Here is a 24,942-nt window from a genome sequence, read left to right on the forward strand (position 1 = left end):
GAGAAACCATTGCTCATTTTCTAAAAAAAAATCTCTAGATAAGACCCTTATTCCTCGTCTGGGATCGTTTAAAGCCCTTTGAAGCGGCACTGAAACTGTAATTTTGACCTTCAACCGTTTGGAGGCCATTGAAGTCCACTATATGGAGAAAAATCCTGGTATGTTTTCATCAAAAACTTAATTTCTTTTCGACTGAAGAAAGAAGGACATGGAAATTTTAATTTAAAAGTGAACTAATCCCCCCCCACATCCCCGCCCACACCCCCCCCCCCCCCCACACACACACACATAAATATTTGTGTATCTTTACTGCCCTTCTCTGCTACTATTTTTCTCATGTTCATGTGCTGGTAATGCAATAAATGTCACATGTTGTGAGCTTATGTTAATGTAAACAAGCCATGTTTAATAAAAGCAAAATGTTTATAATGAGAGTTTATTGACTTGAAAATTATGAAATAAAATGTTGCAACTGTTTATTTTTTTGGATAGTTTTGAACATGTAGCCAGAAAGCATTAATACCTGTAACACAGTAACTTTTTTAACTTCTAAATTGCAGTGTAAAAGTGTAAAATTGACTTTACCTTAAACTATATTGTATGCAATGCACATTGAAACTGAAATTATATACACTTACAGATTTGCAAATGGCATAATTAGAAAGAGAAGAGTACTACTGTAGTTAATAAAGCATGAATAGCTTGCATGGCATGTTGCATCCAATCTTAAATCTACTTTTGTAAAGAAAGCAGACTCAGACCAGTCTTTGGGTCTCTAACACACCTCTCCACAAGTTGCAAGTATGTGAGGTTCTCCTGTGTGTTGGGATCAAAAAATCCCTTGGTGTCATCATCTGGATCAGAGAGGATCTTGTTCATCTCCTCATCAAAGTACCCTCTTTGGTAAGCCACCTCCACAGGGACACGATGGCTGTGCACAGGATCAATGATTCCCCCTGTAGCAATCTGAGCTTCTAGCAGACGAATACCATGGTCCTTGACAATCAGATCTTTTTTCAAGGCCTGGAACAAGGAGATTGTTTTTCCCGTGTAGGGGTCTGTGTAACCAGTAACTGCCCTCTCTGCAGACAGTAGTTTGCTTTTCCATTCTGTCCCAACAATCCCTTCAGCCACCGCCTGCTCTACTGGCAGTTTTTTGTTCTTCACTGGGTCAATCATAAAGCCAGTGGCAGCCTGGGCTTCAAGTAAAACCAAAGACGTTCCAGGTGTCAGAAGTCCCTTATTTTTGGCTTCAAATATGCTCATGGTCTGTTTGGTAGACTGCACAAATACACCAGCAATGCTGTTTGTTCCTTTCAGGTATTTTCGCACAGAGTCCATTTCACTTACATGATCAACTGTGACTTTTCCAGAAGTTAGGTCTTTGTACATTTTCTCATCAATGACTTTGGATTGCAGTAACTCATGAGCACTCACATCCTTTCTGATACCTTGGAAGTTGTGCTTCTGGGTTATCTCTGTTGTTGCTGTGGTGGTGGTAATAATGGTTTGGGTGCTTGTTCCTGATTTCTGTGATACCAATGTCAGAACTATTTCTAAGAATTCTTCAATAGTTATTGTACCTGACTTAAACTGCTGCACCAGTTCTCTCCTCTTTTCCTCAGAAATATAATTTGAATACAGCAGATCCCAAAGTGTCACCAGCTCTCCTTGGAATTTACCTCCTGCTTTCTTTGTGGTCGTAGACTTGAGGATATTCTTTGTATGTTCATCAACAAAGAAGTAGTACTCGCCCTTTTTCGCAATCACAAGGAGGCTCAGACCAGTGATGGGGTCTCTAACACACCTCTCCACAAGTTGCAGGTATGTGAGGTTCTCCTGTGTGTTTGGATCAAAGAATCCCTTGGTGTCATCACCTGGATCAGAGAGGATCTTGTTCATCTCCTCATCAAAGTACCCTCTTTGGTAAGCCACCTCCACAGGGACACGATGGCTGTGCACAGGATCAATGATGCCCCCTGTAGCAATCTGAGCTTCTAGCAGACGAATACCATGGTCCTTGACAATCAGATCTTTTTTCAAGGCCTGGAACAAGGAGATTATTTTTCCCGTGTTGGGGTCTGTGTAACCAGTAACTGCCCGCTCTGCAGACAGCAGTTTATTTTTCCATTCTGTCCCAACAATCCCTTCGGCCACCGCCTGCTCTACTGACAGTTTTTTGTTCTTCACTGGGTCAATCATAAAGCCAGTGGCAGCCTGGGCTTCAAGTAAAACCAGAGATGTTCCTGGTGTCAGAAGTCCCTTATTTTTGGCCTCAGATATGCTCATGGTCTGTTTGGTCGCCTGGACATATACACCAGCAATGCTGTTTGTTCCTTTCAGGTATTTTCGCACAGAGTCCATTTCACTTACATGATCAACTGTGACTTTTCCAGAAGTTAGGTCTTTGTACATTTTCTCATCAATGACTTTGGATTGCAGTAACTCATGAGCACTCACATCCTTTCTGATACCTTGGAAGTTGTGCTTCTGGGTTATCTCTGTTGTTGCTGTGGTGGTGGTAATAATGGTTTGGGTGCTTGTTCCTGATTTCTGTGATACCAATGTCAGAACTATTTCTAAGAATTCTTCAATAGTTATTGTACCTGACTTAAACTGCTGCACCAGTTCTCTCCTCTTTTCCTCAGAAATATAATTTGAATACAGCACATCCCAAAGTGTCACCAGCTCTCCTTGGAATTTACCTCCTGCTTTCTTTGTGGTCGTAGACTTGAGGATACTCTTTGTATGTTCATCAACGAAGAAGTAGTACTCGCCCTTTTTCGCAATCACAAGGAGGCTCAGGCCAGTGATGGGGTCTCTAACACACCTCTCCACAAGTTGCAGGTATGTGAGGTTCTCCTGTGTGTTTGGATCAAAGAATCCCTTGGTGTCATCACCTGGATCAGAGAGGATCTTGTTCATCTCCTCATCAAAGTACCCTCTTTGGTAAGCCACCTCCACAGGGACACGATGGCTGTGCACAGGATCAATGATGCCCCCTGTAGCAATCTGAGCTTCTAGCAGACGAATACCATGGTCCTTGACAATCAGATCTTTTTTCAAGGCCTGGAACAAGGAGATTATTTTTCCCGTGTTGGGGTCTGTGTAACCAGTAACTGCCCGCTCTGCAGACAGCAGTTTATTTTTCCATTCTGTCCCAACAATCCCTTCGGCCACCGCCTGCTCTACTGACAGTTTTTTGTTCTTCACTGGGTCAATCATAAAGCCAGTGGCAGCCTGGGCTTCAAGTAAAACCAGAGATGTTCCTGGTGTCAGAAGTCCCTTATTTTTGGCCTCAGATATGCTCATGGTCTGTTTGGTCGCCTGGACATATACACCAGCAATGCTGTTTGTTCCTTTCAGGTATTTTCGCACAGAGTCCATTTCACTTACATGATCAACTGTGACTTTTCCAGAAGTTAGGTCTTTGTACATTTTCTCATCAATGACTTTGGATTGCAGTAACTCATGAGCACTCACATCCTTTCTGATACCTTGGAAGTTGTGCTTCTGGGTTATCTCTGTTGTTGCTGTGGTGGTGGTAATAATGGTTTGGGTGCTTGTTCCTGATTTCTGTGATACCAATGTCAGAACTATTTCTAAGAATTCTTCAATAGTTATTGTACCTGACTTAAACTGCTGCACCAGTTCTCTCCTCTTTTCCTCAGAAATATAATTTGAATACAGCAGATCCCAAAGTGTCACCAGCTCTCCTTGGAATTTACCTCCTGCTTTCTTTGTGGTCGTAGACTTGAGGATATTCTTTGTATGTTCATCAATGAAGAAGTAGTACTCGCCCTTTTTCGCAATCACAAGGAGGCTCAGACCAGTGATGGGGTCTCTAACACACCTCTCCACAAGTTGCAGGTATGTGAGGTTCTCCTGTGTGTTTGGATCAAAGAATCCCTTGGTGTCATCACCTGGATCAGAGAGGATCTTGTTCATCTCCTCATCAAAGTACCCTCTTTGGTAAGCCACCTCCACAGGGACACGATGGCTGTGCACAGGATCAATGATGCCCCCTGTAGCAATCTGAGCTTCTAGCAGACGAATACCATGGTCCTTGACAATCAGATCTTTTTTCAAGGCCTGGAACAAGGAGATTATTTTTCCCGTGTTGGGGTCTGTGTAACCAGTAACTGCCCGCTCTGCAGACAGCAGTTTATTTTTCCATTCTGTCCCAACAATTCCTTCGGCCACCGCCTGCTCTACTGAAAGCTTTTTGTTCTTCACTGGGTCAATCATAAAGCCAGTGGCAGCCTGGGCTTCAAGTAAAACCAGAGATGTTCCTGGTGTCAGAAGTCCCTTATTTTTGGCCTCAGATATGCTCATGGTCTGTTTGGTCGCCTGGACATATACACCAGCAATGCTGTTTGTTCCTTTCAGGTATTTTCGCACAGAGTCCATTTCACTTACATGATCAACTGTGACTTTTCCAGAAGTTAGGTCTTTGTACATTTTCTCATCAATGACTTTGGATTGCAGTAACTCATGAGCACTCACATCCTTTCTGATACCTTGGAAGTTGTGCTTCTGGGTTATCTCTGTTGTTGCTGTGGTGGTGGTAGTAATGGTTTGGGTGCTTGTTCCTGATTTCTGTGATACAATTGTCAGAACTATTTCTAAGAATTCTTCAATAGTTATTGTACCAGACTTAAACTGCTGCACCAGTTCTCTCCTCTTTTCTTCAGACATATAATTTGAATACAGCAGATCCCAAAGAGTCACCAGCTCTCCTTGGAATTTACCTCCTGCTTTCTTTGTGGTCGTAGACTTGAGGATATTCTTTGTATGTTCATCAACGAAGAAGTAGTACTCGCCCTTTTTCGCAATCACAAGGAGGCTCAGGCCAGTGATGGGGTCTCTAACACACCTCTCCACAAGTTGCAGGTATGTGAGGTTCTCCTGTGTGTTGGGATCAAAGAATCCCTTGGTGTCATCATCTGGGTCAGAGAGGATCTTGTTCATCTCCTCATCAAAGTACCCTCTTTGGTAAGCCACCTCCACAGGGACACGATGGCTGTGCACAGGATCAATGATGCCCCCTGTAGCAATCTGAGCTTCTAGCAGACGAATACCATGGTCCTTGACAATCAGATCTTTTTTCAAGGCCTGGAACAAGGAGATTATTTTTCCCGTGTTGGGGTCTGTGTAACCAGTAACTGCCCGCTCTGCAGACAGCAGTTTATTTTTCCATTCTGTCCCAACAATCCCTTCGGCCACCGCCTGCTCTACTGACAGTTTTTTGTTCTTCACTGGGTCAATCATAAAGCCAGTGGCAGCCTGGGCTTCAAGTAAAACCAGAGATGTTCCTGGTGTCAGAAGTCCCTTATTTTTGGCCTCAGATATGCTCATGGTCTGTTTGGTTGCCTGGACATATACACCAGCAATGCTGTTTGTTCCTTTCAGGTATTTTTGCACAGAGTCCATTTCACTTACATGATCAACTGTGACTTTTCCAGAAGTTAGGTCTTTGTACATTTTCTCATCAATGACTTTGGATTGCAATAACTCATGAGCACTCACATCCTTTCTGATACCTTGGAAGTTGTGCTTCTGGGTTATCTCTGTTGTTGCTGTGGTGGTGGTAATAATGGTTTGGGTGCTTGTTCCTGATTTCTGTGATACCAATGTCAGAACTATTTCTAAGAATTCTCCAATAGTTATTGTACCTGACTTAAACTGCTGCACCAGTTCTCTCCTCTTTTCCTCAGAAATATAATTTGAATGCAGCAGATCCCAAAGTGTCACCAGCTCTCCTTGGAATTTACCTCCTGCTTTCTTTGTGGTCGTAGACTTGAGGATACTCTTTGTATGTTCATCAACGAAGAAGTAGTACTCGCCCTTTTTCGCAATCACAAGGAGGCTCAGACCAGTGATGGGGTCTCTAACACACCTCTCCACAAGTTGCAGGTATGTGAGGTTCTCCTGTGTGTTTGGATCAAAGAATCCCTTGGTGTCATCACCTGGATCAGAGAGGATCTTGTTCATCTCCTCATCAAAGTACCCTCTTTGGTAAGCCACCTCCACAGGGACACGATGGCTGTGCACAGGATCAATGATGCCCCCTGTAGCAATCTGAGCTTCTAGCAGACGAATACCATGGTCCTTGACAATCAGATCTTTTTTCAAGGCCTGGAACAAGGAGATTATTTTTCCCGTGTTGGGGTCTGTGTAACCAGTAACTGCCCGCTCTGCAGACAGCAGTTTATTTTTCCATTCTGTCCCAACAATCCCTTCGGCCACCGCCTGCTCTACTGACAGTTTTTTGTTCTTCACTGGGTCAATCATAAAGCCAGTGGCAGCCTGGGCTTCAAGTAAAACCAGAGATGTTCCTGGTGTCAGAAGTCCCTTATTTTTGGCCTCAGATATGCTCATGGTCTGTTTGGTCGCCTGGACATATACACCAGCAATGCTGTTTGTTCCTTTCAGGTATTTTCGCACAGAGTCCATTTCACTTACATGATCAACTGTGACTTTTCCAGAAGTTAGGTCTTTGTACATTTTCTCATCAATGACTTTGGATTGCAGTAACTCATGAGCACTCACATCCTTTCTGATACCTTGGAAGTTGTGCTTCTGGGTTATCTCTGTTGTTGCTGTGGTGGTGGTAATAATGGTTTGGGTGCTTGTTCCTGATTTCTGTGATACCAATGTCAGAACTATTTCTAAGAATTCTTCAATAGTTATTGTACCTGACTTAAACTGCTGCACCAGTTCTCTCCTCTTTTCCTCAGAAATATAATTTGAATACAGCAGATCCCAAAGTGTCACCAGCTCTCCTTGGAATTTACCTCCTGCTTTCTTTGTGGTCGTAGACTTGAGGATATTCTTTGTATGTTCATCAACGAAGAAGTAGTACTCGCCCTTTTTCGCAATCACAAGGAGGCTCAGACCAGTGATGGGGTCTCTAACACACCTCTCCACAAGTTGCAGGTATGTGAGGTTCTCCTGTGTGTTTGGATCAAAGAATCCCTTGGTGTCATCACCTGGATCAGAGAGGATCTTGTTCATCTCCTCATCAAAGTACCCTCTTTGGTAAGCCACCTCCACAGGGACACGATGGCTGTGCACAGGATCAATGATGCCCCCTGTAGCAATCTGAGCTTCTAGCAGACGAATACCATGGTCCTTGACAATCAGATCTTTTTTCAAGGCCTGGAACAAGGAGATTATTTTTCCCGTGTTGGGGTCTGTGTAACCAGTAACTGCCCGCTCTGCAGACAGCAGTTTATTTTTCCATTCTGTCCCAACAATTCCTTCGGCCACCGCCTGCTCTACTGAAAGCTTTTTGTTCTTCACTGGGTCAATCATAAAGCCAGTGGCAGCCTGGGCTTCAAGTAAAACCAGAGATGTTCCTGGTGTCAGAAGTCCCTTATTTTTGGCCTCAGATATGCTCATGGTCTGTTTGGTCGCCTGGACATATACACCAGCAATGCTGTTTGTTCCTTTCAGGTATTTTCGCACAGAGTCCATTTCACTTACATGATCAACTGTGACTTTTCCAGAAGTTAGGTCTTTGTACATTTTCTCATCAATGACTTTGGATTGCAGTAACTCATGAGCACTCACATCCTTTCTGATACCTTGGAAGTTGTGCTTCTGGGTTATCTCTGTTGTTGCTGTGGTGGTGGTAGTAATGGTTTGGGTGCTTGTTCCTGATTTCTGTGATACAATTGTCAGAACTATTTCTAAGAATTCTTCAATAGTTATTGTACCAGACTTAAACTGCTGCACCAGTTCTCTCCTCTTTTCTTCAGACATATAATTTGAATACAGCAGATCCCAAAGAGTCACCAGCTCTCCTTGGAATTTACCTCCTGCTTTCTTTGTGGTCGTAGACTTGAGGATATTCTTTGTATGTTCATCAACGAAGAAGTAGTACTCGCCCTTTTTCGCAATCACAAGGAGGCTCAGGCCAGTGATGGGGTCTCTAACACACCTCTCCACAAGTTGCAGGTATGTGAGGTTCTCCTGTGTGTTGGGATCAAAGAATCCCTTGGTGTCATCATCTGGGTCAGAGAGGATCTTGTTCATCTCCTCATCAAAGTACCCTCTTTGGTAAGCCACCTCCACAGGGACACGATGGCTGTGCACAGGATCAATGATGCCCCCTGTAGCAATCTGAGCTTCTAGCAGACGAATACCATGGTCCTTGACAATCAGATCTTTTTTCAAGGCCTGGAACAAGGAGATTATTTTTCCCGTGTTGGGGTCTGTGTAACCAGTAACTGCCCGCTCTGCAGACAGCAGTTTATTTTTCCATTCTGTCCCAACAATCCCTTCGGCCACCGCCTGCTCTACTGACAGTTTTTTGTTCTTCACTGGGTCAATCATAAAGCCAGTGGCAGCCTGGGCTTCAAGTAAAACCAGAGATGTTCCTGGTGTCAGAAGTCCCTTATTTTTGGCTTCAGATATGCTCATGGTCTGTTTGGTCGCCTGGACATATACACCAGCAATGCTGTTTGTTCCTTTCAGGTATTTTCGCACAGAGTCCATTTCACTTACATGATCAACTGTGACTTTTCCAGAAGTTAGGTCTTTGTACATTTTCTCATCAATGACTTTGGATTGCAATAACTCATGAGCACTCACATCCTTTCTGATACCTTGGAAGTTGTGCTTCTGGGTTATCTCTGTTGTTGCTGTGGTGGTGGTAATAATGGTTTGGGTGCTTGTTCCTGATTTCTGTGATACCAATGTCAGAACTATTTCTAAGAATTCTTCAATAGTTATTGTACCTGACTTAAACTGCTGCACCAGTTCTCTCCTCTTTTCCTCAGAAATATAATTTGAATACAGCAGATCCCAAAGTGTCACCAGCTCTCCTTGGAATTTACCTCCTGCTTTCTTTGTGGTCGTAGACTTGAGGATACTCTTTGTATGTTCATCAACGAAGAAGTAGTACTCGCCCTTTTTCGCAATCACAAGGAGGCTCAGACCAGTGATGGGGTCTCTAACACACCTCTCCACAAGTTGCAGGTATGTGAGGTTCTCCTGTGTGTTTGGATCAAAGAATCCCTTGGTGTCATCACCTGGATCAGAGAGGATCTTGTTCATCTCCTCATCAAAGTACCCTCTTTGGTAAGCCACCTCCACAGGGACACGATGGCTGTGCACAGGATCAATGATGCCCCCTGTAGCAATCTGAGCTTCTAGCAGACGAATACCATGGTCCTTGACAATCAGATCTTTTTTCAAGGCCTGGAACAAGGAGATTATTTTTCCCGTGTTGGGGTCTGTGTAACCAGTAACTGCCCGCTCTGCAGACAGCAGTTTATTTTTCCATTCTGTCCCAACAATCCCTTCGGCCACCGCCTGCTCTACTGACAGTTTTTTGTTCTTCACTGGGTCAATCATAAAGCCAGTGGCAGCCTGGGCTTCAAGTAAAACCAGAGATGTTCCTGGTGTCAGAAGTCCCTTATTTTTGGCCTCAGATATGCTCATGGTCTGTTTGGTCGCCTGGACATATACACCAGCAATGCTGTTTGTTCCTTTCAGGTATTTTCGCACAGAGTCCATTTCACTTACATGATCAACTGTGACTTTTCCAGAAGTTAGGTCTTTGTACATTTTCTCATCAATGACTTTGGATTGCAGTAACTCATGAGCACTCACATCCTTTCTGATACCTTGGAAGTTGTGCTTCTGGGTTATCTCTGTTGTTGCTGTGGTGGTGGTAATAATGGTTTGGGTGCTTGTTCCTGATTTCTGTGATACCAATGTCAGAACTATTTCTAAGAATTCTTCAATAGTTATTGTACCTGACTTAAACTGCTGCACCAGTTCTCTCCTCTTTTCCTCAGAAATATAATTTGAATACAGCAGATCCCAAAGTGTCACCAGCTCTCCTTGGAATTTACCTCCTGCTTTCTTTGTGGTCGTAGACTTGAGGATATTCTTTGTATGTTCATCAACGAAGAAGTAGTACTCGCCCTTTTTCGCAATTACAAGGAGGCTCAGGCCAGTGATGGGGTCTCTAACACACCTCTCCACAAGTTGCAGGTATGTGAGGTTCTCCTGTGTGTTGGGATCAAAGAATCCCTTGGTATCATCATCTGGGTCAGAGAGGATATTGTTCATCTCCTCATCAAAGTACCCTCTTTGGTAAGCCACCTCCACAGGGACACGATGGCTGTGCACAGGATCAATGATGCCCCCAGTTGCAATCTGAGCTTCTAGCAGACGAATACCATGGTCCTTGACAATCAGATCTTTTTTCAAGGCCTGGAACAAGGAGATTGTTTTTCCCGTGTAGGGGTCTGTGTAACCAGTAACTGCCCTCTCTGCAGACAATAATTTGCTTTTCCATTCTGTCCCAACAATCCCTTCAGCCACTGCCTGCTCTACTGAAAGCTTTTTGTTCTTCACTGGGTCAATCATAAAGCCAGTGGCAGCCTGGGCTTCAAGTAAAACCAGAGATGTTCCAGGTGTCAGAAGTCCCTTATTTTTGGCTTCAGATATGCTCATGGTCTGTTTGGTTGCCTGGACATATACACCAGCGATACAGTTTGTTGCCCCAAGGTATTTTTGAATAGATTCCATATTGTTTATATCTTCATCATCTACTTCATCATTGATGAGCTTTCCCATCATTTCTTTTGAGATGATTTTAGCCTCAAATAGTTCACTTGCTGACACTTGTTTTCTCAGACCTTTAAAAGAATGCCTTTTTGTGGTTACCTCAATTATCATTGCTGTCACCATTTCTGTTATCTCCTCAATTGATAGTTTCTTTTGTTTGTATTGGTCAAGTAGATCTTTTCTTTTTTCTGCAGATATATACTCTGAGTGTAGTACATCCCAAAGTGATACACGTTTGTCTGCAATCTTTCCAGCATTGATAATCACTGATTTTTCTTTGAAGACATTTATTATTTGCTTGTCATTGTAGGTTGAGCTTTCAGCACTCTTTTCAGTTATTGGGAGAAGCAGCAGGCCGGTTGTTGAATTCTTTTCACATTTCTTCATGAGCTGATGGTAGGTAAGAGATTCTTTTGTTTGGGGGTCTGAAAACCCTTTTTCGCTTTTACTAAGATTTGCCAGATAATCACTGGTCTCCTTATTCAAGCATCCTTTCATAATTGCTTTCTGAACAGGTACCCGATAGCTTCCAATTGGATCAATAATTCCCCCTGTGGCAAGCTGTGCATCTAAAAGGTTCAGTCCATGTTTCCGAGGTATAAGGCCTTTATTCATTGCTTCAAATAAGCATATCTGCTTATTTGTGTATGGGTCTGTGAAGCCAGTGACAGCACGTTCAGCCAATAGCAAGTGCTCCAATATCTCTGGTCCGATAAGTTGAGCTCTGACAGCCTCCATGACTGAGTGATGTGTGTTTTTGATTGGATCGATAACATATCCAGTTGCTGCCTGAGCCTCAAGCAACAACAGTGCTGCATCGGAAGTGAGTAAGCCTTCAGATTTTGCCATGTATAAACTTAACACTTTTCCTGATGGATGAAGTTTTACTCCAGCAATACTTCCAGTGCCCTTCAAATACTGTTGTACAGATTCAAGTTTAACCACATTTTCAAGTATCTCCTTACCATGTTGCAGCTCTTTGTAAGTACTGGTGTCAATGATTCCAGAGTCATACAGCTGTTGCACAGAAACAGGTTTTCTTAGGCCCATTGTTGTTTGAGGGGCTGCTTCTTTCTGTTCTAGTGTTTGAATAGTTGTGATAACCATGGTGCCAACATCCTTGATATTTATCTTTCCCAAACAATATTGTTCAAAGAACTGCTGCCTCTGTTCATCTGTGAAATATACAGAATGAATTATCTCCCAAAGAGACAGTGATTTCCCACAGAAACGGCCAACAGGAATGATAACTTTGTTTTTCTCAAATTCTTCCTTAATCTCAACATCTGAGATAATTTTTTGTGATTTTTCTTGTGTTTTAACTTTTTCGGCAACTGGAAGAAGTAAAAGACCAGTATCGGGATCCTTGATGCATCGTGCCATCATCTCCATGTAAGTCAGATTTTCTTGTGTGGTGGGATCAAAAAATCCTTTAGTGTCATCACTTTGATCAGCAAGGATTTGATTTAAGTCAGAGTCAAAATAACCCTTCCGGAAAGCAACATCAAGTGGCAAATGTAAACATGTTAAGGGATCAATGATGCCACCTGTAGCAATCTGAGCTTCAAGCAGACGAATGCCATGCTGCTTTACAATGAGTTCTTTCTCGATTGCTTCAAAAAGTGATATTTTCTTGCCTGTGTATGGGTCTTCGTAACCAGTGACCGCTTTCTCAGCAGCAAGGAGCTTTTCATACAACTCTGGAACAATGATTTTTTGCTTCAGTGCCTCATCAACAGTGAGTTTCTTGTTTTGTATTGGATCAATAATAAACCCAGTGGCAGCCTGTGCTTCAAGAAGACACAATGCAGTGCCAGGGGTAAGATGGCCTTCTTTTTTGGCTTTGTAGATGCTCATTTTCTGATTAGACTTTTGTAATATTACACCTGCTATACAGCTTGTTCCCCTGAGGAAGTTTCTCACAGTGCCCATCTCAATGAGATCTTTGATTGTTAGCTTCCCCTGAATCACAGTTTTGCATGTTTTTTCATCTATTATTCCCAAATTCAGCAGCTCCAAAATAGAGACTTTTCCCCTGAGACCATCTACACTGAGGTCAGCATTTCTTTGTACTTCTTTGCTCTCAATGATCTCTAAAATTATTGTAATGATTTCTTCAATTGTGATTGTTTTTGACTTGTAACATTTTAATAGATCCTGTCTTTTCTCCTCAGACAAATATTCAGAGTTGATGATATCCCAAAGTGTCACATTCTTGTTGCTGAATCTGCCATATCTCACAGAGACATATGTGGTTTGGAAGGCCTCTTTGGTGCTGTCCCCTATCTTGACTCTCTTGTCGTTCCCTTTGATTGTCAAAAGGCAAAGGCCTGTGCTTTGGTCAGTGACACATCTGGACATAAGCTGCAAATAAGTAAGGTTTTCATGAGTGTTTGGGTCAAAGAATCCTTTTGTGTCATCTGTTGGATCACAAAGGATCTGATTCATTTCAGTATCAAAGAATCCTCGTTTATAAGCAATATGAACTGGAATGCGATGGCTATTTACAGGATCAATAATGCCCCCTGTGGCAATCTGGGCCTCTAGCAGACGTATACCATGATCTTTCACAATTAAATCCTTTTGCATTGCTTGGAACAATGAGATTTTCTTGCCAGTGTATGGATCATGGTAACCTGTCACTGCCTTCTCTGCTGAGGATAGTTTTGCATGAAGATCAGCCCCTACCACCTGTGCCTTCACTGCATCATCTACAGTAAACTTTCGATTAGCAATTGGGTCAATTATGAATCCTGTTGCAGCCTGGGCTTCAAGAAGAACAAGTGATGTTCCTGGCCTCAGAATTCCTTTTTGTCGGGCTTGGTAGATTGACATCACTTGTGAGTCAGGAAGCAGCACACCAGCAATGCTTGGTTTACCTTGTAGATATGTTTGCACAGATTCATTCTCTGTAACATCTTTGACAGTCTTTTTTCCTTCTCTGAGATCTTCTAGATCGTGCTCTGTGATGATATCAGCCTCGACAAGCTGGTTTGCACTTACTTTTTCCCTTATACCTTCAAAAACTGCATTCGATGTTTTCACTGAATGTTCAATGATCTCCAGGACTTTAGTGACTATAATTTCAATCGTGAGTGTTCTGTTTCTGTATTGCTGGATAAAGTCTTGCCTTTGCTGTTCAGTGAAGTATTCAGACATAAGTAATTCCCAGAGAGAAACAGTCATTCCCATGTATTTTCCACATGTCACTTTCACCATGACACCCTTGAAGACTTTTTTGATGTCATAGCCAATGAATGTGTAATTCAGACTACCAGATGGATCTTGAATGGGCAACAATGTGAGTCCTGTAGAAGGGTCGATGACACAACGATCCAGCAGTTGCAGATATGTCAGATTATCCTTTGTGTTTGGGTCAAAGAATCCTTTAGTGTCATCTTCAGGATCCTTAAGGATTGTGTTCATTTCCTCATCAAAGAAGCCACGATTGTATGCTACATCCACAGGAACTCTGTGACTGTTTATGGGATCAATAATTCCACCAGTTGCAATTTGTGCTTCAAGCAAGCGGATTCCATGCTCCTTCACAATCAGTTCCTTCTTCAGAGCTTGAAAAAGAGAAATGGTTCCACCAGTGTATGGGTCCTTGTAACCAGTAACTGCACGTTCTGCTGCAAGCAATTTTGCATGGTATTCTGGTCCTACAAGTTTTTGTTTAATGGCTTCATCTACAGTGAATGTCTTGTTTTCAACAGGGTCAATCATGAATCCAGTTGCAGCCTGTGCTTCTAGCAGAATCAAAGCAGAACCCGGCATGATTATTCCTTGTCTCATTGCTTGGTAGATGCTCATTTTTTTATTCGTGGCGAGCACAGCTACACCCCCAATGCTCTGTTTACCTTCTAGATATTCTTTCACTGTTTCCATTAACATCACATCCTGGGTGGTGGTTTTACCATCATGTAGATTTTCAAATGTCTGCTGGTCAATTATTTTTGATGCCAGCAGCTCAGCAGACGTCACACCTCTGCGGAGGCCTTTAAATGTGATGTAGATCGGGAAAAGCAGTAAACCTGTTTCTGGGGCTGCAGTGCATTTCTTTATCAGGGATGGATAAGTGAGGTTTTCCTGACAGTTTGGGTCATAGAATACTTTTAGAGCATCCATCTGGTCTCTGAAAAGATCTTTGTCATACAGACCTCGCCCATAGGCTTGTTCTTCTGTTAGGTAGCATTTTTCAATAGGGTCATAGATCCCTTTGCCAGAGATCTGTGCCTCAAGTAACCTAATGGCATATTCTTTTGGAATTACATCTTTCTGCATGGCCTGGAAGAGTGAGATTTGTTGGTTGGTGTAGGGATCTGTGTAGCCCATGATGGCCCTCTCTGCTAATTGAAGTTTCTCTTTCATTTCACGTCCAACAATGCCTTCTTTTACTGCATCTTCAACAGAGCATGTCCTGTTTTTGACAGGGTCGATGATTCCTCCTGTTGCAGCTTGGGCCTCTAACAGTGCCAGACATGTTCCTGGATTCAACAAGCGTTTCTTGTAGGCTTGATATATTGTAATGGTTTCTTTTGAATGTTCAAGAAACACTCCAGCTACTGGCCCATGAGAAATGCCGTTTTCCTGAGCTGACATCTTTTTTGTGGGCATTTTTCTTGCACCAGGTTCTGTGGATTACAAAAGAATAATTATTAGTCATGCATTTAAAAAACTTAACCTGATGCACTTAAGTTAGCCATGTGTTTTTGTTTACTGTACATTAAAAAAAAAGAAATATATATATATATATATTTATATATTATTTATTTATTTACAAAGAAAAATGTTTTTTCAAGTGTTTTTGTGTGTAACCCTATTGCAATTCAATTACACTGTAAGAGTGTTGAACATGCACTGTATGCAGAATTATTAGGAATTATTATAAGTTGATTTTCTGATCATATTTTTTTTTCCAAGCACATTTTACTAATTCCAATCCACACCACTCTTAATAACTATTATTAATATTGTTTTTAGTAATTTATAAGTGATATATAATTGTTCATGAAGGCTGGAAATGAAAAAATGCCTTATATTCAGGTTTGCAGAATTATTAGGCAGGTTTTCTTTTACAGGCAAAAGTGCCAAAAAAGAGATTTAACAGAGATTTAAAAGAGATTTATTAAATACTCATGAGAAGGATGCAATACTAATGCAATACTAGAAATTGCAAAGGTAAAGCATGACCAAGGGACAGCTAAATGCTCATTGGGTCAGCGGGGTCATACAAAAACAGGTGGAAAAGAAAAGACACATGTTAACTGCAAAATAATTAAGAATTAAGGTGAAGAATTAAGTGTGAAACCATCAGGAACCCTTTAGTCTCCAGCGCCACCATTTTCCACAACTGCAACCTACCTGGAGTCTCCAGAAGTGCAAGGGTTTCAGGATCTCAGAGATGTAGGTTAGCTAAAGAATCCTAAAAAATGACCTGCTCTTAATAAGAATCAGAAGCTGAAGACTGGGTTTTTATAGGCCTTATAGACAGACAGCTTGAGAGTGACTCCTGAAGGACCAGCACCACATCCTCATGTACCACTGTTTGAAGAATTTATTTTAGATAAGGTTATTAAGGTTGATGTGGATTGGAATTGGTAAAATGTGCTTGGAAAAAAAATATGATCAGAAAATCAACTTGCCTAATAATTCTGCACACAGTGTACATTAATATTATACTGATAACAAACTTTTAGTGATTTTAACACACATTGCAATGGCATTCCAAAAACACATTGTCCAAAAAGTCTGCTAATGGCATCATTATAGTGTGCTTCAAATAGGCTACAATAATACAATAATCTTTATAAATAAAGTCACAGCTTAAGCATTTGCCTTTTACAGACACCCCTGGTATACCAGTGACTTACTAATCCAGTGAACATCAGTGAGACAATGGGAACATATATACAGTCATGCTCAAAAGTTTACATATCCCTTGCAGTATCTGCAAAATGTTAATTATTTTAACAAAAAAAGAGGGATCATGAAATTGCATGTTATTTTTTATTTAGCACTGTGCTGAATAAGATATTTTGCATAAAAGATGTTTACATATAGTCAAAAAATAGCTGAATTTATAAAAATGACCTGTTCTGCAAGGGGTATGTAAATTTTTGAGCACGACTGTTTATGTATATTGAGAATTGTGAAGCATAAATTAAAATTTTTTACTTTTCATGCAGTTAACGTTTCTGAATTTATTTGACATTTTAACTTTGTGTAATTTTTGAGGACTGGTCAGGATCATTTTGATAATTTGTGCTATAGAAATACATTTGAATTTAATTAAACAATATACCCAATATTCAAAGTGTGGGCAAATTATTGAAAAGGTAAAGGTAATTATAAAACTTACTTTATGATAATTTTTTTGCAACTCAAAACACATTTCTTGTAAACATTTATTTAGGTCAATACTAATTTATACTCAAGTAGAATTCAGTTCAAAGAAACTACAGAAACAAACTAGATGTTTCAGAGGTTCAACCAATGGTAGGACGTTGGGGCTGGCCAATGGGGGTCAAGGAGTTGCATTTTTTTCAAGTCATGTCTGAAAGATTGTATTTATGAGTTAAAATGCACATGAACATCAGCACAACTCATAATTTTTGGTAACTTTGGATTTTCTTAAAGGGTTAGTTCACCCAAAAATGAAAATTCTCTCATTTATTACTCACCCTCATGCCATTTCACACCCGTAAGACCTTTGTTTATCTTCGGAACACAAATTAAGATATTTTAGTTGAAATCCGATGGCTCCGTGAGGCCTGCATAGGGAGCAATGACATTTCTTCTCTGAAGATCGATAAGTATTAAAAACATATTTAAATCAGTTCATGTGAGTACAGTGGTTCAATATTAATATTATAAAGCGACGAGAATATTTTTGGTGTGCCAAAAAAACTAAATAACTACTTATTTAGTGATGGCAGATTTCAAAACACTGCTTCAGAAAGCATCGGAGCGTTATGAATCAGCGTGTCGAATCATCTGTTTGGAGCGAAAAAGTCACGTGATTTCAGCAGTTTGGCAGTTTGACACGTGATCCGAATCCTGATTCGACACACTGATTCATAACTCTCCGAAGCTTCCTGCAGCAGTGTTTTGAAATCACTAAATAAGTCTTTTTTTTTTTTTTTTTTTTTCGCACCAAAAATATTCTTATTGCTTTATAATATTAATATTGAACCACTGTACTCACATGAACTGATTTAAATATGTTTTTAGTACATTAATGGATCTTGAAAGAGGAAATGTCATTGCTCCCTATGCAGGCCTCACGGAGCCATCGGATTTCAACTAAAATATATTAATTTGTGTTCCGAAGATTAACAAAGGGTCTTACGGGTGTGGAACGGCATGAGGGTTAGTAATAAATGACAGAATTTTCATTTTTTGATGATCTAACCCTTTAAGAGTTTCCGAGTTAGGTGAGTGATGGTGAGAAAAAATGTCAGAGGCAATGCATGCAGAGTCTGCCCTAGTGAAAAAAAAAAAGAAAAAAAAACTGTAGTATATTTATTTTTCACTAGGCCATAGGTTAACAATGAAAGCAAACCATCTTCATCATGACTTTATCATGTCCTGAAAAAGAAAAACGTCTTGAGCATTGCATCATTTGGAAAGTGTTTCGCATCAACACTGTAAGAAATGGAAAACTGGAAATACAGGATGCTGGTGTACTTTAAGAATGTCAGATTTCATAAATCATTGACCCAGACAAGCTTTTCACTTGTCAGTTACACAGTCATGCACATAAGTATTTGAGGTGCATTTTCCTACATAAAGCAGTAAAACTGAGCTTACATATGCATTGGTCCCAGATACGAATTTCTGTATAATTATTGCAAAGAAAATTTTCTATGAAAATGTATTTTTCACAAAACAGTCAAGTCATATATCACAAGAAAGCTCAAGGAATTTGCCCATGTAGTTTATTTCATTGTGTGACAATCATAGATCAAAGAATCGCGCAGTGAAATATGAAAAAAGACAAGCGTCACATTCCAACTCTGATGACTGCTTCAATCAGCCACAAACTACCCTAATTAAACTCCACACTGCCATTATTTTGAACACACCCCTCTCAATGAATGAGTCAATTACTCAGAACAAGCAGCATGGATGTCATGATAGTAAAGTCTGTTTCTATTACACTACAAGTAAATTATTTGCAATGTATAATATCACTTTTGCATGTCACTGAGACATAAAACATGGATAACATCTAGAAAAAAATACTTATAAAAGGAAAATGACAACTATACTCTGCGGCAACTATAGTTGCCGGTAGATACGTGGCTGTACTGCTATTTTTTAACACAATTTTACAACACCATTTTAATGACTTTATAACAAGGATGTGACATCCTTATGTAAACAGTGAATGTTTGTGCAAATTTTTCTGCAAGTGATGTTTGCTTTAAATGATATCTTAGTTATAAAGTCTCACTGCTGCAGTCAGCCATGAATAGCTTTCTTCTAGCAAGGAGCAAGTAGGGGGCTTTAAACCCTTGCACAATGAAAAGGGCTGATAATGGCTTCTTCCTGTCCAAATTCCTTAGATGCAGTCAGTGTTAGGCATAAAAAAAAAAAAAGATTTTTGAAACCAAATTGACTAAAAAGAACACTCAAATGAACACTACTTTAAATACTTTCTGTGAAGCTGTATATACAATGCATTATTGTATTGAATCATAAAGGAATTCTAATGCACATTGTAATCCCCCCCCCCCCTTTTTTTTAATCAAAAATGTACATTATTATCATAGTGAAATGGTGTAATGCAGAGTGTTTTAATGCATTGTACTATTTTTGTATTCATTTAGAATAACCTTATTAAGTAACACTTTCATAATGCATTATATATACAGAAAACCTTAGCCTACTTTCGAAATTTGTTGCCCAGGCAAAATTATTTACTTTCGTGTTTTTAGCCTTCATTTGAAAGTCACTTTTGATAAAAAAAAAAACTTCTAAATTCATAGTAAATGTTTAACCAGTCCTCTTAGTACCATCTAAAAAGTACATTACATTATCATCCATGTTCAAAGGTGTCCAAGACTCTAAGTGCGCATTGTCTGCAAATATTTGCCCTTTCGCAAAGCATTTTGGCTCTTTATTGCAAAGAGGTGTGGTCGAATAAGTGAACGTGTTGAACATGACATTGAATCATGGCACCACTTTCAGTTGCCTGAAAGTCCATGCTTTACATAAAGTTATCATTGCTAGTTTTTTAAAGCAAACAACAATGCAATTACAAGAACAATCTTTAGCTTGTTATCTAAGACCAAAAAAAAAAAAAGTTTCATAGCTACTTGAACTCGTTCTTACCTCTTTCAGTATTTTTGCAAGAAGCTAGGTTTCATTCAGGGTCCAGTCAGAGTGCAGCTGAGGGTGTTTCTTTGTGGTCACTTGATGTGGTCAAGCACACTGTGGACACTCAGTGAAAAACTGAGTATGCTTCCTTCCTTCCTTTCCTGTTTAATATACTGATCAGTCAGGGCCAAACCCCACCCCCGTGAACACTCCCACTCTTGCTTCAGAGAAAACAAATACCTTGCAGCTCAGTGAAGGAATTTCCCTCTGCTTATTCATTTTTTGTGAGTGTTACTTTAAATGGGGTCATTGGGAACAAACTGACTGCCAGTTTTTTATTATTATTCCCCTCCAGCCTCAGTGCACTGATAATTGTTGGCTGACATTTCACACGAATGTGCCAAGCTCATGTTCAAACTGGCAATGAAAGCCAGTTCTCGTGAATGATTTTATCAGTGCATTTCACTAGTATTTTCTCAAGTTTGCGCACAGTTTCTGTTAATCATTTTAAATTATGTAAATAATTAGATGATGTCTTATCTCTGCTACAGAAAACATGGTCAATAAACAAGAACCTGCTCGACTTGCAGCTTTTGGTTTTGTGGTTTTGTGATATCATTAACTAATGTTAACAAGAGTTTAATAATGTATTAGTAAATGTTGAAATGAACATTACATACATAAATACTGTATAAGTGCAGTTCATTATTAGTTCATGTTAACTCATGGTAACTAATGAACCTTATTGTAGTGTTCCCATTATATCTTATTGAACTGAACTGAATTGAGCTGAATAATGACACTATATCTTGCTACAGCATCAAATTTGGTTTGCGTCATTTCTGTTACTTTCCCGTTTATTGTTGTGAAGCTGCTTTGAAACTATTTCTATTGTATAAACCGCTATAAAATCAGAGTTGACTTTACTTGACCATCATATACTTTTTATTCAATACTATCCTCTACTATAAAGAAGGATTTATATTTGGGTCAGTAAGATATTTGAATGTTTTTAAAGCAGTCTCTTATGCTTACATAGGCTGCATTTATTTGATCAACAATACAGTAAAAACAGTAATATTTTAATATATTTTCAAACTTTCTTTCTTTTTTTTCCCCTTTTATTTGTGAGGACGAAGCTGATTTTTTTTTGTTCATTACTCCAGTCTTCAGTGTCACATGACCATTCAGAAATCATTCTAATATGCTAAAGAATAAATGGTGAAAACAGTTGTGCTGCTTAATGGAAACTGTGATATGTTTTCTTTGCTCAGTAAAAATTAAAGAATTTATTTGAAATAGGAATCTTTTGTAACATTATGAATGTATTTACTGTCACTTTTAATACATTGAATGTGTCCTTGCTAATTAAAAGAATCAATTTCTTAACAAAATCTGACCCCAAACTTTTGAACAGCATTATAGTACCTCTATTTTTTTCTTTTTACTATCAATCATAGTTAATGCCTTATTTAAGATATGATTAACGGACACTTTATATATGTAGTCATTCATTCATTTATTTTTTTAAACTTAGTTCCTTATAGAAGAACTTTAATAATTCCAATTTTAATTTCCAATCTATTGTTTTGTCTAAACCTCACAGGCAGATACAAGCAGGAATAAACTGCTGTAACCCTCCTATGCATTTCACAGTACATGTTGATGCGATGCACGAGAAATTAATACCATAGCATTATCTTGCCCCAATTTTTTCTAAATCATTTAATGTGCAAATATTTGCATATTGGAGAGAGGATCACATTGCTGATTTGACAGAACAGGCTGCAGAAATCTTCCAGGGCAAAAACTGGGCATGTTTGCCAAAACCACACCTCCCCTCCTTCCACACCCCCCACTTTCTGTTGTTAAAGCTGCTACAGGAAACAAGTTTCAGCTATTCTAGACTTCTCAGGTATTTTGAATTCCTCATCTTTCAGTGAAAATGGGTTGGTATGTTGACACCCAAACTGATGCAAATAGAAGTGGCTTAAAATCTACATAAGACTGCATTGGATTACATGCAATGTCTTATCTCTGTTTCTTGGTGGAGACACTTCTTTCACTTGAATGAGATCCTGCTCTACCTGCTGCTCTTGGTTTCTGGATAAATATACCTGAAAAAAAGCTAAGATACCAGGTTAAGATGGACCATTAACCCTCTGGTGTTCTGTCAGTTTAGGGCGAAAAAAAAAAAAGTTTTAATTTGTAAAAATATCTACTTCATCACAATGGTGCGTAATTCTGTGACTTGTGTGGCAGTCGCTATGTGACCACAAAAAAATAAGAAAAAACTAAACTGTAAGAAAAATTGTGTCACACTTGTGTTGTTCGCAGTTAGAAATAGGAAATGAATGAGAACTACGACACATGAAAAAATTGAGGGGTACAATTTACAAATCATCTACAATGCAGAAAAAAACAGCAACGAAGTGCAAAGTAGACACACTCCACTCAATATTAACAACAATATTGCAAAATTGAGCCAGAAGACTCACATAGGTTGAAATCAGATCAGACCCGGACTGATTAAGCTTTAATAAAGAATTCCTTTTCAATTTTGAGGTTATATGCAATAAAATATATTTCTCTGTGTTCAGGTTTGACTGTAGTAACATTAATGAAAAAAAAAAAAAGACATTTCAAATCAATATTAAAAAAAAAAAAAAAAAACTAAACCTTGACAAAAAGTGGTCTTTGAGAATGTCTAAATAAATCCTCTAAATAAAGCCTCTTTGTATAGAGCTATATATAAAGTGGTTGGTTACATCATGCCATTACAGATGTTTTTCTTATTTTTTTTCACACCAGATGGCACTAATCTGCCTCCAAAAATGGGATTTTAAAGGTCTGGGGCCGTATTCACAAAACATTTTATCTTACCACTAGAGTTCTCCTAAATAGCAGTAAAAGTTCTTAGCTAAGAGTTTTCTTTTAAAAACCTATTGACAAAGCTGCTGAGACCAACTTTTACTAAGGAATAGAGAGAAGTCTTAAGATAAGAGTAAGGGTGGGGTTGACCTTGTTGCTATGGAGTAAACACACAGTGATTGGCTGATGGGGGAGGAGTCAGCCATTTAATCATAGAAATATTGTAGAATGAGGTGTCATGTTTCCATATTAAAATAAAGGTTTAAAAATACAAATGTTGCCCTATTCAAATAAATATTTTTTAATAAAAATGTTGCCATGGTCAAAATAAAATGTTACCATATTGTTGCCATAAAGGTTTTAAAATGTAGACTAAGTGTCACTAATTAAACTAGTATATACAGTTAATTGTCCACCTCTTGGGTGTCTGCATCTCAACAGAATGCAGAATTCAAGCAACAAATTATGTTTTATAAACAAAGCTTAGGAGAAACGCATTCAAACTGTCTTTCTAATCAGCTCGAGAGGAGGAATATATACACAGATGAGAGCCGACTCGCCTATAGTTAGGCCTACTTTAACAGTTTTCTGCATCCCTCCTCCACCCCGCTCCTCACTCTCGGCTGGGGATACGGCGAGAACTTTGGGCTAAATTCCAAGCTCGAAGCCCTCGATCCCCTTGGACAGCACACCAAATTAAACTGAGAAAATGTATAATTTTAAGGGAAAAATAAGTTGATTTTAAATTTCATGGCATCAACACATCGCAAAAAACTTGGGACAAGGCCATGTTTACCACTGTGTGGCATCCCCTCTTCTTTTCATAACAGTCTGCAAATGTCTGGGGACTGAGGAGACAAGTTGCTCAAGTTTAGGAATAGGAATGTTGTCCCATTCTTGTCTAATACAGGCTTCTAGTTGCTCAACTGTCTTAGGTCTTCTTTGTCTCATCTTCCTCTTTATGATGCGCCAAATGTTTTCTATGGGTGAAAGATCTGGACTGCAGGCTGGCCATTTCAGTACCCGGATCCTTCTTCTATGCAGCCATGATATTGTAATTGATGCAGTATGTGATCTGGCATTGTCATGTTGGAAAATGCAAGGTCTTCCCTGAAAGAGACGACGTCTGGATGGGAGCATATGTTGTTCTAGAACTTGGATATACCTTTCAGCATTGATGGTGCCTTTCCAGATGTGTAAGTTGCCCATGCCACACGCACTCATGCAACCCCATACCATCAGAGATGCAGGCTTCTGAACTGAGTGCTGATAACAACTTGGGTTGTCCTTGTCCTCTTTAGTCCGGATGACATGGTGTCCCAGTTTTCCAAAAAGAACTTCAAATTTTGATTTGTCTGACCACAGAACAGTTTTCTACTTTGCCACAGTCCATTTTAAATGAGCCTTGGCCCAGAGAAAACGCCTGCGCTTCTGGATCATGTTTAGATATGGCTTCTTTTTTGACCTATAGAGATTTAGCCAACAACGGCGAATGGCACGGTGGATTATGTTCACCGACAATGTTTTCTAGAAATATTCCTGAGCCCATGTTGTGATTTCCATAACAGTAGCATTCCTGTATGTGATGCAGTGCCGTCTAAGGGCCCGAAGATCACGGGCATCCAGTATGGTTTTACTGAAAATAAAAAAAGTTTAATTTCAGGTGTTCAGTCATTTGACTGCGAACATCACAATTGTGACTCCCAAATGAACAATACCAGAGGGTTAATTAATATTGTCACACATTACTGATCAAACCTACAATTGATAACACAGGACTGCAAGTTTAAAGAAAATGATTGGCAAAATGTACAACAGAGTTGTTTATACTTGTTAGGTTGGTGATAAAATGTAATTATAATGTTTTTGTTTCTTATAAACACCACATTAACTACAACATTTTTCAAACTATCAGTCTTGACTAAGAATATCTGCACAGATCTATTGAGGATTGTGTGGCATTTATGGAAATTAATAAGTGAATTGATTCCACATTGTAATTCATGTTGAACTAATCCAAACCCTGTGGGCAAATCAAATCTTTTCAACTATCTTGCCATTATCTTAATTTGCATGCGACAGAATGACATGAGCAGGGCTCTGACAAAGTTTTGGTGTGGTTGTTAATGTCTATGTGTGATTTGCAAGTGCATTCATGTT

General features: G+C 39.5%; 1 protein-coding gene across 1 annotated transcript; it reads right to left on the bottom strand.

Moving 5' to 3' along the window:
- Positions 1-269: 269 nt before the first annotated feature.
- eppk1 (epiplakin 1) lies at positions 270-20,049 on the bottom strand. The gene is made up of 2 exons (XM_067410824.1): positions 19,927-20,049; positions 270-15,221 (listed from the first exon to the last, which is right to left on the bottom strand). Exon 2 carries the CDS (start codon positions 15,202-15,204, stop codon positions 733-735), a length of 14,472 nt encoding a protein of 4,823 aa, XP_067266925.1. The 5' UTR covers positions 15,205-15,221; positions 19,927-20,049; the 3' UTR covers positions 270-732.
- Between the last annotated feature and the right edge of the window lie 4,893 nt (positions 20,050-24,942).

Source organism: Chanodichthys erythropterus, chromosome 15 (genome assembly GCF_024489055.1).
Source record: "Chanodichthys erythropterus isolate Z2021 chromosome 15, ASM2448905v1, whole genome shotgun sequence".
NCBI classification, from domain to species: Eukaryota; Metazoa; Chordata; class Actinopteri; order Cypriniformes; family Xenocyprididae; genus Chanodichthys; species Chanodichthys erythropterus.

What these genes read in the sequence shown, in the direction of transcription:
- eppk1 (XM_067410824.1), bottom strand. Translation starts at nt 15,204, where the DNA reads ATGCCCACAAAAAAGATGTCAGCTCAGGAAAACGGCATTTCTCATGGG.